The 15832-nt window shown below is 38.8% G+C and overlaps 1 protein-coding gene across 1 annotated transcript in view; it reads left to right on the forward strand.

The window, feature by feature from the left end:
• The window catches only part of sptb (spectrin, beta, erythrocytic), a 180141-nt gene that overhangs the window by 113212 nt on the left and 51097 nt on the right, over nt 1-15832 (forward strand). The window contains 6 exon segments of the mRNA XM_061896277.1: nt 1676-1766; nt 1844-1990; nt 7819-8091; nt 10727-10951; nt 11046-11135; nt 14697-14987. Of these exon segments, the coding sequence (XP_061752261.1) occupies nt 1676-1766; nt 1844-1990; nt 7819-8091; nt 10727-10951; nt 11046-11135; nt 14697-14987 (1117 nt within the window).

Here is a 15832-nt window from a genome sequence, read left to right on the forward strand (position 1 = left end):
TCCGTAATATCATGGCTTACGTGGAGTGATTTCTCCACATTCTCTGAACCTTTTGATGATATTACGGAGCATAGATGGTGAAACCCCTGAATTCCTTGCTATAGCTTGTTGAGAAATGGCCTATTTTAAAACTTTGCTCATATATAAGGCGCACCGGATTATAAGGCGCACCTTCAATGAATGGCATATTTTAAAACTTTGTTCATATATAAGGCGCACCGGATTATAAGGCGCACCTTCAATGAATGGCATATTTTAAAACTTTGTTCATATATAAGGCGCACCTTCAGTGAATGGCCTATTTTAAAACTCTGTTCATATATAAGGTGCACCGGATTATAAGGCGCACCTTCAACGAATGGCCTATTTTAAAACTTTGTTCATATATAAGGCGCACTGGATTATAAGGCGCACTTTCAATGAATGGCATATTTTAAAACTTTGTTCATATATAAGGCACACCGGATTATAAGGCGCACCTTCAGTGAATGGCATATTTTAAAACTTTGTTCATATATAAGGCACACCGGATTATAAACCGCACCTTCAATGAATGGCCTATTTTAAAACTTTGTTCATATATAAGGCGCACCGCGTTATAAGGCGCATAGAATAGAAGCTAGAGTAGAGGCTGGGGTTACGTTATGCATCCTTTAGATCAGTGGTCTCAAACACGCGGCCTGCGGGCCAATTGCGGCCCGCGAGACGTTATTTTGCGGCCCGCACCTCAACATAAAAATGTAATGTTGTCGCGGCCCGCGAGCCTTATATGAATGGCGCATTGCAGCTTCAATCTTGTATATCCCAGAAGACTCCCAAATTTCAGTGCCCGTCTAGACAAGGTAATAATTTTTCTGAATTTCACCTTAGCCTTTAGAGTCCTCTACCACTTATTCAAACAGTGTGCCAGAGACATGTTGTATGTGGCTCCTGTTAACCTAGCAAGCGACTGCAAGGCATAGTTGATCAACAGCCATACAGGTCACACTGAGGGTGGCCGTATAAACAACTTTAACACTGTTACAAATATGCGCCACACTGTGAAGCCACACCAAACAAGAATGACAAACACATTTTGGGAGAATATCTGCACCGTAACACAACATAAACACAACAGAACAAATACCCAGAATCCCATGCATCCCTAACTCTTCCGGGCTACAATATACATCCCCGCACCCCCAACCCCGCCCCCTATTGTAGGCTTTTTAAGAAATCTGTTACTGCGGCCCAGCCTCACCCAGTTTCTGCATCCAGTGGCCCCCGGGTAAACTGAGTTTGAGGCCCCTGCTTTAGATGGAGCTGCGTCAACAAAACAGTCAGATAGGTCAGTCAAACTTTATTAAAGGGGAACATTATCACAATTTCAAAAGGGTTAAAAACAATAAAAAAATCAGTTCCCAGAGGCTTGTTGTATTTTTGGATTTTTTTTCAAAATTTTACTACAACCAGGACGCAAGTTTATCAAGTCAGGGCATTATTTCTCCTGCCGGTGTGGAGTGGTGTTGACATCCTCACACACAGGATGCTCGTTGCCATTAAGCCCCAGAATGCACCTGGTCAGCAACACTAATGGGTATTGATCTTAAAGTGATAGCGCGCTCTTAACGGCCGTCGTTTTGTTTTGTTTTTTGTTTTTGCCTGTTCAGCATTTTTTGATGTTTTCCTTCTTCAGACAGAAGAAGAACGCGGTGCGGGCGCAGGAAGTGTCGGAGAAGCTGCGAGACAACCGCCACCTGCAGCACTTCCTGCAGAACACGCAAGACGTGAGTGGGCCCAAGTATCTATTTTACCCACATACCCCCCCACACTTCCTCAACCTTGTCCACCTTTGACCTTCCAGCTGACCTTGTGGATCAACGAGAAGATGCTGACGGCGCAGGACAGGTGGTACGAGGAGGCCAGGAACCTGCACAGCAAGTGGCTGAAGCATCAGGCCTTCATGGCCGAGTTGGCCTCCAACAAGGACTGGCTGACCGCCGTAGACCAGGTCACTCTTCTTACCTCTCTCTAGTATACACATCTAGGACCAGCTTACCTCTCTCCAGTATACACATCTAGGACCAGGTCACTCTTCTTACCTCTCTCCAGTATACACATCTAGGACCAGCTTACCTCTCTCCAGTATAAACATCTAGGACCAGCTTACCTCTCTCCAGTATACACATCTAGGACCAGCTTACCTCTCTCCAGTATACACATCTAGGACCAGCTTACCTCTCTCCAGTATACACATCTAGGACCAGCTTACCTCTCTCCAGTATACACATCTAGGACCAGCTTACCTCTCTCCAGTATACACATCTAGGACCAGCTTACCTCTCTCCAGTATACACATCTAGGACCAGGTCACTCTTCTTACCTCTCTCCAGTATACACATCTAGGACCAGCTTACCTCTCTCCAGTATAAACATCTAGGACCAGGTTACCTCTCTCCAGTATACACATCTAGGACCAGCTTACCTCTCTCCAGTATACACATCTAGGACCAGCTTACCTCTCTCCAGTATACACATCTAGGACCAGCTTACCTCTCTCCAGTATACACATCTAGGACCAGCTTACCTCTCTCCAGTATACACATCTAGGACCAGGTCACTCTTCTTACCTCTCTCCAGTATACACATCTAGGACCAGCTTACCTCTCTCCAGTATAAACATCTAGGACCAGCTTACCTCTCTCCAGTATACACATCTAGGACCAGCTTACCTCTCTCCAGTATACACATCTAGGACCAGCTTACCTCTCTCCAGTATACACATCTAGGACCAGCTTACCTCTCTCCAGTATACACGTCTAGGACCATCTTACCTCTCTCCAGTATACACATCTAGGACCAGCTTACCTCTCTCCAGTATACACATCTAGGACCAGGTCACTCTTCTTACCTCTCTCCAGTATACACATCTAGGACCAGCTTACCTCTCTCCAGTATACACATCTAGGACCAGCTTACCTCTCTCCAGTATAAACATCTAGGACCAGCTTACCTCTCTCCAGTATACACATCTAGGACCAGCTTACCTCTCTCCAGTATACACATCTAGGACCAGCTTACCTCTCTCCAGTATACACATCTAGGACCAGCTTACCTCTCTCCAGTATACACATCTAGGACCAGCTTACCTCTCTCCAGTATAAACATCTAGGACCAGCTTACCTCTCTCCAGTATACACATCTAGGACCAGCTTACCTCTCTCCAGTATACACATCTAGGACCAGCTTACCTCTCTCCAGTATACACATCTAGGACCAGCTTACCTCTCTCCAGTATACACGTCTAGGACCATCTTACCTCTCTCCAGTATACACATCTAGGACCAGCTTACCTCTCTCCAGTATACACATCTAGGACCAGGTCACTCTTCTTACCTCTCTCCAGTATACACATCTAGGACCAGCTTACCTCTCTCCAGTATACACATCTAGGACCAGCTTACCTCTCTCCAGTATAAACATCTAGGACCAGCTTACCTCTCTCCAGTATACACATCTAGGACCAGCTTACCTCTCTCCAGTATACACATCTAGGACCAGCTTACCTCTCTCCAGTATACACATCTAGGACCAGCTTACCTCTCTCCAGTATACACATCTAGGACCAGCTTACCTCTCTCCAGTATAAACATCTAGGACCAGCTTACCTCTCTCCAGTATACACAACTAGGACCAGCTTACCTCTCTCCAGTATACACATCTAGGACCAGCTTACCTCTCTCCAGTATACACATCTAGGACCAGCTTACCTCTCTCCAGTATACACATCTAGGACCAGCTTACCTCTCTCCAGTATAAACATCTAGGACCAGCTTACCTCTCTCCAGTATACACATCTAGGACCAGCTTACCTCTCTCCAGTATACACATCTAGGACCAGCTTACCTCTCTCCAGTATACACATCTAGGACCATCTTACCTCTCTCCAGTATACACGTCTAGGACCAGCTTACCTCTCTCCAGTATACACATCTAGGACCAGCTTACCTCTCTCCAGTATACACATCTAGGACCAGCTTACCTCTCTCCAGTATACACATCTAGGACCAGCTTACCTCTCTCCAGTATAAACATCTAGGACCAGCTTACCTCTCTCCAGTATACACATCTAGGACCAGCTTACCTCTCTCCAGTATACACATCTAGGACCAGCTTACCTCTCTCCAGTATACACATCTAGGACCAGCTTACCTCTCTCCAGTATACACATCTAGGACCAGGTCACTCTTCTTACCTCTCTCCAGTATACACATCTAGGACCAGGTCACTCTTCTTACCTCTCTCCAGTATACACATCTAGGACCAGCTTACCTCTCTCCAGTATACACATCTAGGACCAGCTTACCTCTCTCCAGTATACACATCTAGGACCAGTCCTTGAGCAAGGCACACACACACTTGCTGCCATCTTAGGAATACGCTAACTTTTCCGAAGTTGGCTCTAAAACGGGGGTCACCAACCTTTTTGAAAGCAAGAGCTACTTCTTGGGTACTGATTAATGCCAAGGGCTACCAGTTTGATACACACTTAAATAAATAGCCAATTTGCTCAATTTACCTTTAACTCTATGTTATTATTAATAATTATTGATATTTATCTCCGTGGAAACACTAAACATCCTAACGATTTCTCCCAAATTATATATATATTTTTGATGACATGTTTTAAATACGTTAAAATCCAATCTGCACTTTGTTAGAATATATAACAAATTGGACCAAGCTATATTTCTAACAGACGAATCATTATTTCTTCTAGATTTTCCAGAACCAAAATTTTAAAAGAAATTCAAAAGACTTTGAAATAAGATTTAAATTTGATTCTACAGATTTTCTAGATTTGCCAGAATTTTTTATTTTTATTTTAATCATAAGTTTGAAGAAATATTTCACAAATATTATTCATCAAAAAACAGAAGCTAAAATGAAGAATTAAATTAAAATGTATTTATTATTCTTTACAATAAAATAAATACATTTACTTGAACATTGATTTAAATTGCAAAGTAAAGAAATAAATTAATTTATTTAAACAAGTGAAGACCAAGTCTTTAAAATATTTCCTTGGATTTTCAAATTCTATTTGAGTTTTGTCTCTCTTAGAATTAAAAATGTCGAGCAAAGCGAAACCAGCTTGCCAGTAAATAAATACAATTTAAAAATAGAGGCAGCTCACTGGTAAGTGCTGCTATTTGAGCTATTTTTAGAACAGGCCAGTGGGCGACTCATCTGGTCCTTACGGGCGACCTGGTGCCCGCGGCCATTGGTGACCCCTGGTCTAAAGTGATTAAAATCTGATATATATATATATACACACACAGTGGTGGTCAAAAGTTTACATACACCATGAATTAAATAACGTGGACCCCGACTTAAACAAGTTGAAAAACTTATTGGGGTGTTACCATCTAATGGTCAATTGTATGTAATATGTGCTGTACTGTGCAATCTACTATTGAAAGTCTCAATCAATCAACCAAACAGTACCCAGCAATATGTTTGGTGGAAAAAAGGTGAGGTCTTTAATCCCAGGAACACCATCCCTACCGTCAAGCATGGTGGTGCGAGCATTATGCTCTGGGCCTGTTTTGCTGCCAATAGAACTGGTGCTTTACAGACCACTACTGTAAGTGTGTTCCTGGGATTAAAGACCTAACCTTTTCTCCTCCAAACATATTGCTGAGTATTGTGGCCAAACAGCTCCATTTTTGTTTCATCTGACACCACATGGACAAAGATAAGACCTTTTGGAGCAAAGTTCTGTGGTCAGATGGAACAAAAATGGAGCTGTTTGGCCACAATACCCTGGAGAGGCCTTCAATCCCAGGAACACCATACCTACCGTCAAGCATGGGGGTGGTAGTATTATGCTCTGGGCCTGTTTTGCTGCCAATAGAACTGCTGCTTTTCTGACCACCACTGTAAGTGTGTTCCTGGCAATAAAGGCCTCACCTTTTCTCCTCCAAACGTCCATCCAATTCCTACCGCTTATTACCTTTGGGTTCGCGGGGGCGCTGGTGCCTATCTCAGCTATAATTGGGCGGAAGGCGGAGTACACCCGGGACAAGTCGCCACCTCATCGCAGTCCTCCAAACATATTGCTGGGTATTGTGACTAAACAGCTCCATTTTAGTTTCATCTGACACCACAAGGACAAAGATAAGACCTTCTAGACCAGGGGTCACCAGCCCAGTCGCCCGCTGGCCTGTTCTAAAAATAGCTCAAATAGCAGCACTTACCAGTGAGCTGCCTCTATTTTTAAATTTTATTTACTAGCAAGCTGGTCTCACTTTGCTGGACATTTTTAATTCTAAGAGAGACAAAACTCAAATAGAATTTGAAAATCCAAGAAAATATTTGAAAGACTTGGTCTTCACTTGTTTAAATAAATTAAGTTATTTTTTTTACTTTGCTTCTTATAACTTTCAGAAAGACAATTTTAGAGAAAAAAATACAACCTTAAACATGATTTTTAAACACATATACCTTTTTACCTTTTAAATTCCTTCCTCTTCTTTCCTGACAATTTAAATCAATGTTCAAGTATTTTTTTTTTTATTGTAAAGAATAATAAATACATTTTAATTTAATTCTTCATTTTAGCTTCTGTTTTTTCGACGAAGAACATTTGTGAAATATTTCTTCAAACTTATTATGATTAAAATTCCAAAAAATTATTCTGGCAAGTCTAAAAAATCCGTAGAATCAAATTGAAATCTTATTTCAAAGTCTTTTAAAATTTTTGTTCTGGAAAATCTAGAAGAAATAATGATTTGTCTTTGTTAGAAATATAGCTTGGTCCAATTTGTTATATATTCTAACAAAGTGCAGATTGGATTTTAACCTATTTAAAACATCCATCCATCCATCCATTTCCTACCGCTTATTCCCTTTTGGGGTCGCGGGGGGCGCTGGCGCCTATCTCAGCTACAATCGGGCGGAAGGCGGGGTACACCCTGGACAAGTCGCCACCTCATCGCAGCTATTTAAAACATGTCATTAACATTATAAAATTAATCTTAATCAGGAAAAATGACTAATGATGTTCCATAAATTATTTTTTAAACTTTTTCAAAAAGATTCGAATGAGCTAGTTTTTCTCTTCATTTTTTTCGGTTGAATTTTGAATTTTAAAGACTCGAAATTGAATATAACCTAAGTTTAAAAATTTAATTTAAATTTTTTTCGTGTTTTGTCCTCTTAAAACCGTTCAATTAAGTGTTTTTTTAAATCATTTATTCTCTACAAAAAACCTTCCGTAAAAGGAAAAAAAATGTTTGACGGAATGACAGACGGAAATACCCATTTTTTTATTTATATAGATTTATTTATTAAAGGTAAATTAAGCAAACAGGCAACAAACTGGTAGCCCTTCGCATTAATCAGGACCCAAGAAGTAGCTCTTGGTTTTAAAAAGGTTGCTGACCCCTGTTCTAGAGCAAAGTTCTGTGGTCAGATGGAACAAAAATGGTGCTGTTTGGACACAATACCCAGAAGAGACCTTTAATCCCAGGAACACCATACCTACCGTCTAGCATGGTGGTGCTAGCATTAAGCTCTGGGCCTGTTTTGCTGCCAATGGAACTGCTGCTTTACAGACAACCGATTTAAAAAAAATCCCATAATGCTTTAATTTTTTTGTTTAGTGCGAACACATAATGAATATTTAAATGAGACGGAGCTTGTTTCTGATTGGGTTTGTGGCGTTCCTAATATTTTGTTTGTGTTAGCCGTTTGTTGCTTGGCGAGTAAGAGAACACGAGGACCTGGGGCGTACCTAATGTTGTGTCCTCACGGCCACGGTCTTTCTGCCCGCAGGAGGGCCAGGACCTGATGAGGTCCAAGCCCGAGTTGGAAACCGACGTGAGCGAGCGTCTGGCCGCTCTCCACGAGCTGTGGCGGATGCTGGAGTCTACCACGCAGGAGAAGGCGCGCCTGCTCTTTGACGCCAACCGCTCGGAGCTTTTGGACCAGAGTCTGAGCGACATGAGGAAATGGTTGGGAGAGTTGCGGCAGCAGCTGCAGAGCGGCGAGGACGGCGTCGACGTGAAAGATCTGACCAACGCTAATATCCTGCTGAAGAAGCATCAGGTGGGGCTCCTCCCTCTTTCAGAAGAAGCTTTATTTCCATGACTATTGACATTGTAGATTGTCACATTTCTTTATTTCCGTGACTATTGATAGTATATATATGTATATGTATATATAAATATATATATGTTTATGTATATAAATGTGTAAGTATATGCATATATGTATATATATGTGTGTATATATGTATATATGTATTTATATATATATACATATATATATATGTATATATCTTGATTGGATTATCCAGAGAATAGTGCTCAATACCGTGGTAGAGCGCAATATGTAGGTGTGGGAAAAAAAATCACAAGACTACTTCATCTCTACAGAAGTGTTTCATGAGGGGTTCCCTCAATCATCAGGAGATTTTAATGGAAGCATTCACATACAATGGTTTATATAGAGCACAGAGTGGGTGGGTACAGGCAGGCGTAGGGGCGTGGTGATTGGCTCATGTGTTACCTAGGAGGTGTTTCCGTCTGTGGCGGCATGTTGAAATGATTTCACTGCGCTTGTTGAGGGATGATAGATCTGGATGATATATAATAAACAGTTTCTCTTTTAAGCATAGGTTGCATTTTTTATTACCACTGTTGTAAGGTGTGCTGGATGCAAGAATTTGCCATGTTATTGAATATTCAACATTATTGTCTTTGAGGTTCCAAATGTGTTTGCTGAGTTCTGTAGAATTCTGCAAAGTCTGGTTTCTAAAGGAGGCCTTGTGATTATTCCATCTTGTTTTGAACGCTCCTTCGGTTTATCCTACGTACGTGTCGGATGTGTTAATGTCCTTGCGTGTTACCTTTGCTTGGTAAACGACTGATGTCTGTAAGCACCCTCCGTTGAGAGGGCAATCAGGTTTCTTGCGACAGTTACATTCATTATTGGTTTCAGAGTCGTTTAGTCTGGGGGTAGGCAGTCCTTTTGCAATTGCTTTGTTGTGGTTTGAAATGATTTGTTGCATGTTATTCATACAGCTGTAGCTCAATTTAATGTTGTTCTTGTTGAATATTTTTCTTAGGGTGTTGCCTTTGGGGAAGTGTTTGTCGATCAGAGTGAGGAACTTGCGGCCGATGTTGGTTGAGACGTCTTTGCTGAATGGCGGATTGTACCAGATGATGTTGTTTCGTTTTCTGCTCTTTTTTGGTTGGTTTCCTGGAGTGGGTTCATAGGTGAGGGTGAAGTTGTATCCGCTTTCATCAAGTGCTTTCTGGTACGGGGGGGTTGCTTGGTCGAATTCGACCAACAACAAGGAGCGTTCAAAACAAGATGGAATAATCACAACGCCTCCTTTAGAAACCAGACTTTGCAGAATTCTACAGAACTCAGCAAACACATTTGGAACCTCAAAGACAATAATGTTGAATATTCAATAACATGGCAAATCCTTGCATCCAGCACACCTTACAACAGTGGTAATAAAAGATGCAACCTATGCTTAAAGGAGAAACTGTTTATTATATATCATCCAGATCTATCATCCCTCAACAAGCGCAGTGAAATCATTTCAACATGCCGCCACAGACGGAAACACCTCCTAGGTAACACATGAGCCAATCACCACACCCTACGCCTGCCTGTACCCACCCACTCTGTGCTCTATATAAACCATTGTATGTGAATGCTTCCATTAAAATCTCCTGATGATTGAGGGAACCCCTCATGAAACAGTTCTGTAGAGATGAAGTAGTCTGGTGATTTTTTCCCACACCTACATATATATGTATATATGTGTATATATATATATATATGTATGTATATATATATATGTATATATATATATATATATATATATGTAGGTGTGGGAAAAATCAGAAGACAACTTCATCTCTACAGAACTGTTTCATGAGGGGTTCCCTCAATCTCCTGATGATTGTATATATATATATATACATATATATATATATGTATATATATGTGTATATATATATATATATATATATATATATATATATATATATATATATATGTGTGTATGTATATATATATATGTGTATGTATATATATATATGTGTATGTATATATATATATGTGTATATATATATATACATATATATATATATATATATATATATATATATGTGTATGTATATATATATATGTGTATGTATATATATATATGTGTATGTATATATATATATGTGTATGTATATATATATATGTGTATATATATATATAGATCAATAAAGTACTATCTATCCATCTATATATTTATATATATATTAATATGTATGTGTATATATTGTAAAGTTAAAGTACCAATGATTGTCACACACACATACTAGATGTGGCGAAATTATTCTGTGCATTTGACCCATTTGACCACCCCCTGGGAGGTGAGGGGAGCAGTGAGCAGCAGCGTTGGCCACGCCCGGGAATCATTTTTGGTGATTTAACCCCCAATTCCAACCCTCGATGCTGAGTGCCAAGCAGGGAAGTAATGGCTCCCATTTTTTATAGTCTTTGGTATGACTCGGCTGGGGTTTGAACTCAACAACCTACTGATCGCAGGGCAGACACTCTAACCACTAGGCCACTGAGTAGGTCATACATATACATACATATGTGTATGTATATGTATATATTTTTGTATATATGTATATTTTTTTCTCCTTAAAACATGTGCACTCTGCAGGTGATGGAGAACCAGGTGAGAGATCGAGCACGCGAGCTGGAGGAGCTCCAGGAAGCGGTCAAAAAGCACGGCGGCGCCCGTGAGGACCAACCCGAGCTGGAGGTGGAGCAACAGTCGCTGCAGTTGGACTTCCAGCAGCTGATCGCTCCTTTAGCTCAGCGCAGAGACAGACTGGAGGCGGCCAAGGAGCTGCATCAGTTCCACAGGGACGTGGCTGATGAACTCGTGAGACCAAAGACCTTTTTTGTTTGTTTTTAAGACTAAAGCAGTCCTGATCTTTTGGTTTTTTTGTTTGTTTGTTTTTCCTGGTGCCGTTTAGCTGTGGATGGAAGAGAGAACACCACTCGCACTGTCACAAGACCACGGCCACGACCTGCAGACGGTGCAGATGTTGCAGAAAAGGAACCAGGTACTTTCATGGGGACACTTCATTAGGGACACCAAGATGATCATACAAAGTCAAACTTGACATAAGAAGCACTTTTTTCTTTTAAAGACCTACTGAAAGCCACTACTAGCGACCACGCAGTCTGATAGTTTATATATCAATGATGAAATATTAACATTGCAACACATGCCAATACGGCCGCTTTAGTTTAATAAATTGCAATTTTAAATTTCGCACGGAAGTATCTTGTTAAAAACGTTGCGGAATGATGACGCTCACGGCTAAAAGTCGTCTGCTTTAATGGCATAATTCCACAGTATTCTGGACATCTGTGTTGCTGAATCTTTTGCAATTTGTTCAATGAATAATGGAGACGTCAAAGAAGAAAGACGTAGCTGGGAAGCGGTGTATTGCAGCTGCCTTTAGCGACACAAACACAGCCGGTGTTTCCTTGTTTACATTCCCGAAGGTGAAGCTTTACTATGGACATAGCGGTCAAGCGAACGTGGTTCCCGACCACATGTCAACCGGCAGGTTTCGGTGAGAAAATGGTGGTAATAAGTCGGCTCTTACCATAGTCAGGAGCGGAGCTTGCGTCCTCCTGCAGCTGCGGACTCTCTTACCTCCTCCCACCGGAGACACTGGCGTCAACACACCCGTGGCCACACCCCTCTGACTTTCAGGTACCATATAATCTCACTAAAACACTAGTAACACGATAAGGGATTTTCCAGAATTATCCTAGTAAATGTGTCTAAAAACATCTGAATCGTCCCACTGCCTTTTTTTTTCTTTCTAGTCCTTCACTCTAACTGTCCTCATCCACAAATCTTTCATCCTCGCTCAAATTATTGGAGAAATCATTGCTTTCTCGGTCCAAATCGCTCTAGCTGCTGGTGGCCATGATTGTAAACAATGTGAGGATGTGAAGAGCTCCACAACCCATGACGTCACGCGCACATCGTCTGCTACTTCCGGTACAGGCAAGGCTTTTTTATTAGCGACCAAAAGTTGCCAACTTTATCCTCGATGTTCTCTACTAAATCCTTTCAGCAAAAATATGGCAATATGGCGAAATGATGAAGTATGACACACAGAATCCCGTTTAAATAAGAACATCTCATTTCAGTAGGCCTTTAATACTTAACATAAAGGAGTTGATAAAACATTAATAATTGATTAGAAAAATATTTATGATCAATTTTATTTTAGATTTTATTCTAAGGATTTTTTTTTCTTACATATTTTTGTTAAAAACTATTGATTATTTTTAATTGGACTGCAACAATATAAAATTTACTTATATATACTTATTTTCTGCAAAATAAAATAAAGTACATGTTAAAAACCTTTATATTTTACCAGAAAAATAATAATGAAAAATTTAGAATTTTGTTTTAAGTTTTATCGTAAATTTAAAAAAACAACAACATTCCAATTAATTTTGATCGGGCAGCAACAATATAATAACTCCTATATACTTATTTTTGTAATAAATGAATGAGGTGTTTAAATCCTAAATATTTTACTAGGAAAATAATAAAGTCAAATTTAGGTTTTATCCCGAGGGGGAAAAAAATCATACGTGTTCTGGATACAAAAAACAACATTAAAATTACATTTAATTGGACAGCAACAAATTAATAATTACTAAATACCTGTATACTTTTTTCCCTAATAAATAAAATACAGGGGATGTTTAAAACCTTACCATTTTACTAGAAAAATAATAACAAAATTGTTATTTTGTTTTAGGTTTGATCCTAAAGAAAAAACTATTCTACACATTTTGAAGAAAAAAAAATGAGATTAATTTTGTTTGTGCAGCAACAACAGATTATTTATGCAATAGACTTTTTCATAATAAATAAAATAAAGGAGATGTTAAAAACCTTTATTTTACTAGGAAAAGAATAATAACAAATTTTGAATTTTATTTGAGGTTTTATCTTAAAGAAAACAAAACATTTATATGTTTTGCACAACAACAAAAAATTCAGGCAATTTTTTATTGGACAGCAACAATAAATTATTTACCTAATATATTTTTTTTAAATAAAATAAGATGTTTAAATAAAACCTTACTATTTTTCTAAGAAAATATATAAAACAAACAAGACAATTTTTTGTTAGACAACAACAATATAATATTTACCTAATACATTTTTTTAAATAAAATAAAGATGTTTAAAACCTTTCTATTTTTCAAAGAAAATATTTAAAACAAATAAGATTATTTTTTTATTGGACAGCAACAATTCAAATGTTTATTTAATTTACTTTAAAAAAAATAAAAAAATTAAGGGGATGTGTAAAATTTTACTATTTATTTTAATAAAATAATAATGAAAAATGTGGAACTTTATTTTTGGTGTTATCCTGAACAAAAATAATTTGGATGTTCTGGTTTAAAAAACAATTTGGATAATTTTTATGCTATTTACTAAATAAATATATGTAAAACATTATATAAAGTAGATGTCTAAAACTTTATTATTTTACTAGAAAAATTATAATAATGAAAAATTTAGACTTTTTTTCAGGTTTTATCCAAAAGAAAACATATTTTCTACATGTTTTGGATTAATGAAAAAAATCTGAATATTTTTATGTGGACAGCAACTGTATATTTACTGAATATACTTAAAATCTTACTATTTAAAGAAAATATAATAATGACCAATTTTGAATTTCAATTTAGGTATTATCCAAAAATATTCTGGATAAAAAAATGATTATTGTTTATTGGACAGCAACAAATAGTTATGGTTTTTCCCCTAATAAAATAAAATATATATTTAAAATGTTACTATTTTACTGTGAAAGTAATAATGATGAGACATTTACAATTTTATTTTGTTTTACCATAAAAAAAAAATTCTACATGTTTTGGATTGAAAAAAACATTTTGATTATTTTGGTTGGACGGCAATATATATTTACCTAATAAACTTAAAAAATAAATAAATAAAATAAAGATGTTTTAAACCTTACTATTTTCCTAAGAAAATACAGAAGAAAAATTTAGAATTTTATTTTTGGTTTTATCCTAATCGTCCCAACAATTAACATTAATTCACAAAATTTTTTTTTTTCCATGTTTTGCTGAAAAAAAAAAATTCAGGTAATTTTTAATTGGACAGCAACAATAAATTATTTATCTAATACATTTTTTTTAAATAAAATAAAGATGTTTAAATAAAACCTTACTATTTTTCTAAGAAAATATATAAAACAAGATTAAACAAAATATTAATATAAAATGCTACAAAAATATATCAAACAAAAACAAATATTAAGTATAATATATTTGTTATTTATTAAAATTAAATACATTCAAATTATTGTGCGAATATGTTTTTTTTTTTACAATTATATATTATTTTGTTGTCGTTGTTTTTATCAATTTTATGGCGGGCCAGAATAAAATGAGCATGTCTATCATTTCCGCTTTAAAGAGTTACCAAAAATATTGTTAATATTTGACAAACTTCACTTATTGTCAAGTCAGCATAATTCTCTGGCGCACGGCGAGCTGCAGGTGTACCTAATGAAATGACTCTAAGATCCCCTGGCGTGCAGACTTTGCAGAAGGAGATCGACGGCCATCAGCCTCGCGTGGACGACGTGCTGGAGCGAGGACGCGCGATGGCGTCGGCCGCCGGCGAGGAGGACGGGCCGGAGGGCGAGCGCATCACGGAGCAGCTGCGAGACCTGGAGGAGGCGTGGGCCAGGCTGCGGGACGACATGGACAAGCGGCAGGAAAGACTGGACCACGGCCGCTCGGCACAACAGTTCTACAACGACGCCGACGAGGCCGAGGCTTGGATCGGAGAACAAGAACTGTACATGATCGCCGAGGACAAACCCAAGGTAAGGAAATCACATGAGTTCTAACGTGATGGTCACTTTACATCTTGACATTAATCGCTGACCACCACCCTCTGCAAATGCTGCCCTCTAGTGGACAACAATAGGACAGCAGGCCCTTCAAATGCTGCCCTCTAGTGGACAACAATAGGACAGCAGGCCGTTTAAATGCTGCCCTCTAGTGGACAACAATAGGAAAGCAGGCCCTTTAAATGCTGCCCTCTAGTGGACAACAATAGGAAAGCAGGCCCTTTAAATGTCACTCTCTACTGGACATTAATAGGACAGCAGGCCCTTTAAATGTCACCCTCTACTGGACATTAATAAGACAGCAGGCTCTTTAAATGCCGCCCTCTAGTGGACAACAATAGGACAGCAGGCCCTTTAAATGCTGCCCTCTAGTGGACAACAATAGGAAAGCGGGCCCTTTAAATGATGCCCTCTAGTGGACAACAATAGGACAGCAGGCCCTTTAAATGCTGCCCTCTAGTGGAGAACAATAGGACAGCAGGCCCTTTAAATGCTGCCCTCTAGTGGACAACAATAGGACAGCAGGCCCTCTAAATACTGCCTTCTAGCGGACAACAGTAGGACAGCAGGCCCTTAAAATGCTGCCCTCGAACGGACAACAATAGGACAGCAGGCCCTTTAAATGCTGACCTTTAGTGGACAACAATAAGACAGCAGGCCCTTTAAATGCTGCCTTCTAGCGGACAACAGTAGGACAGCAGGCCCTTAAAATGCTGCCCTCGAACGGACAACAATAGGACAGCAGGCCCTTTAAATGCTGACCTTTAGTGGACAACAATAAGACAGCAGGCCCTTTAAATGCTGCCCTCTAGTGGACA

The sequence above is a fragment of the Nerophis ophidion genome, linkage group LG03 (genome assembly GCF_033978795.1).
Source record: "Nerophis ophidion isolate RoL-2023_Sa linkage group LG03, RoL_Noph_v1.0, whole genome shotgun sequence".
Classification (NCBI taxonomy): domain Eukaryota; kingdom Metazoa; phylum Chordata; class Actinopteri; order Syngnathiformes; family Syngnathidae; genus Nerophis; species Nerophis ophidion.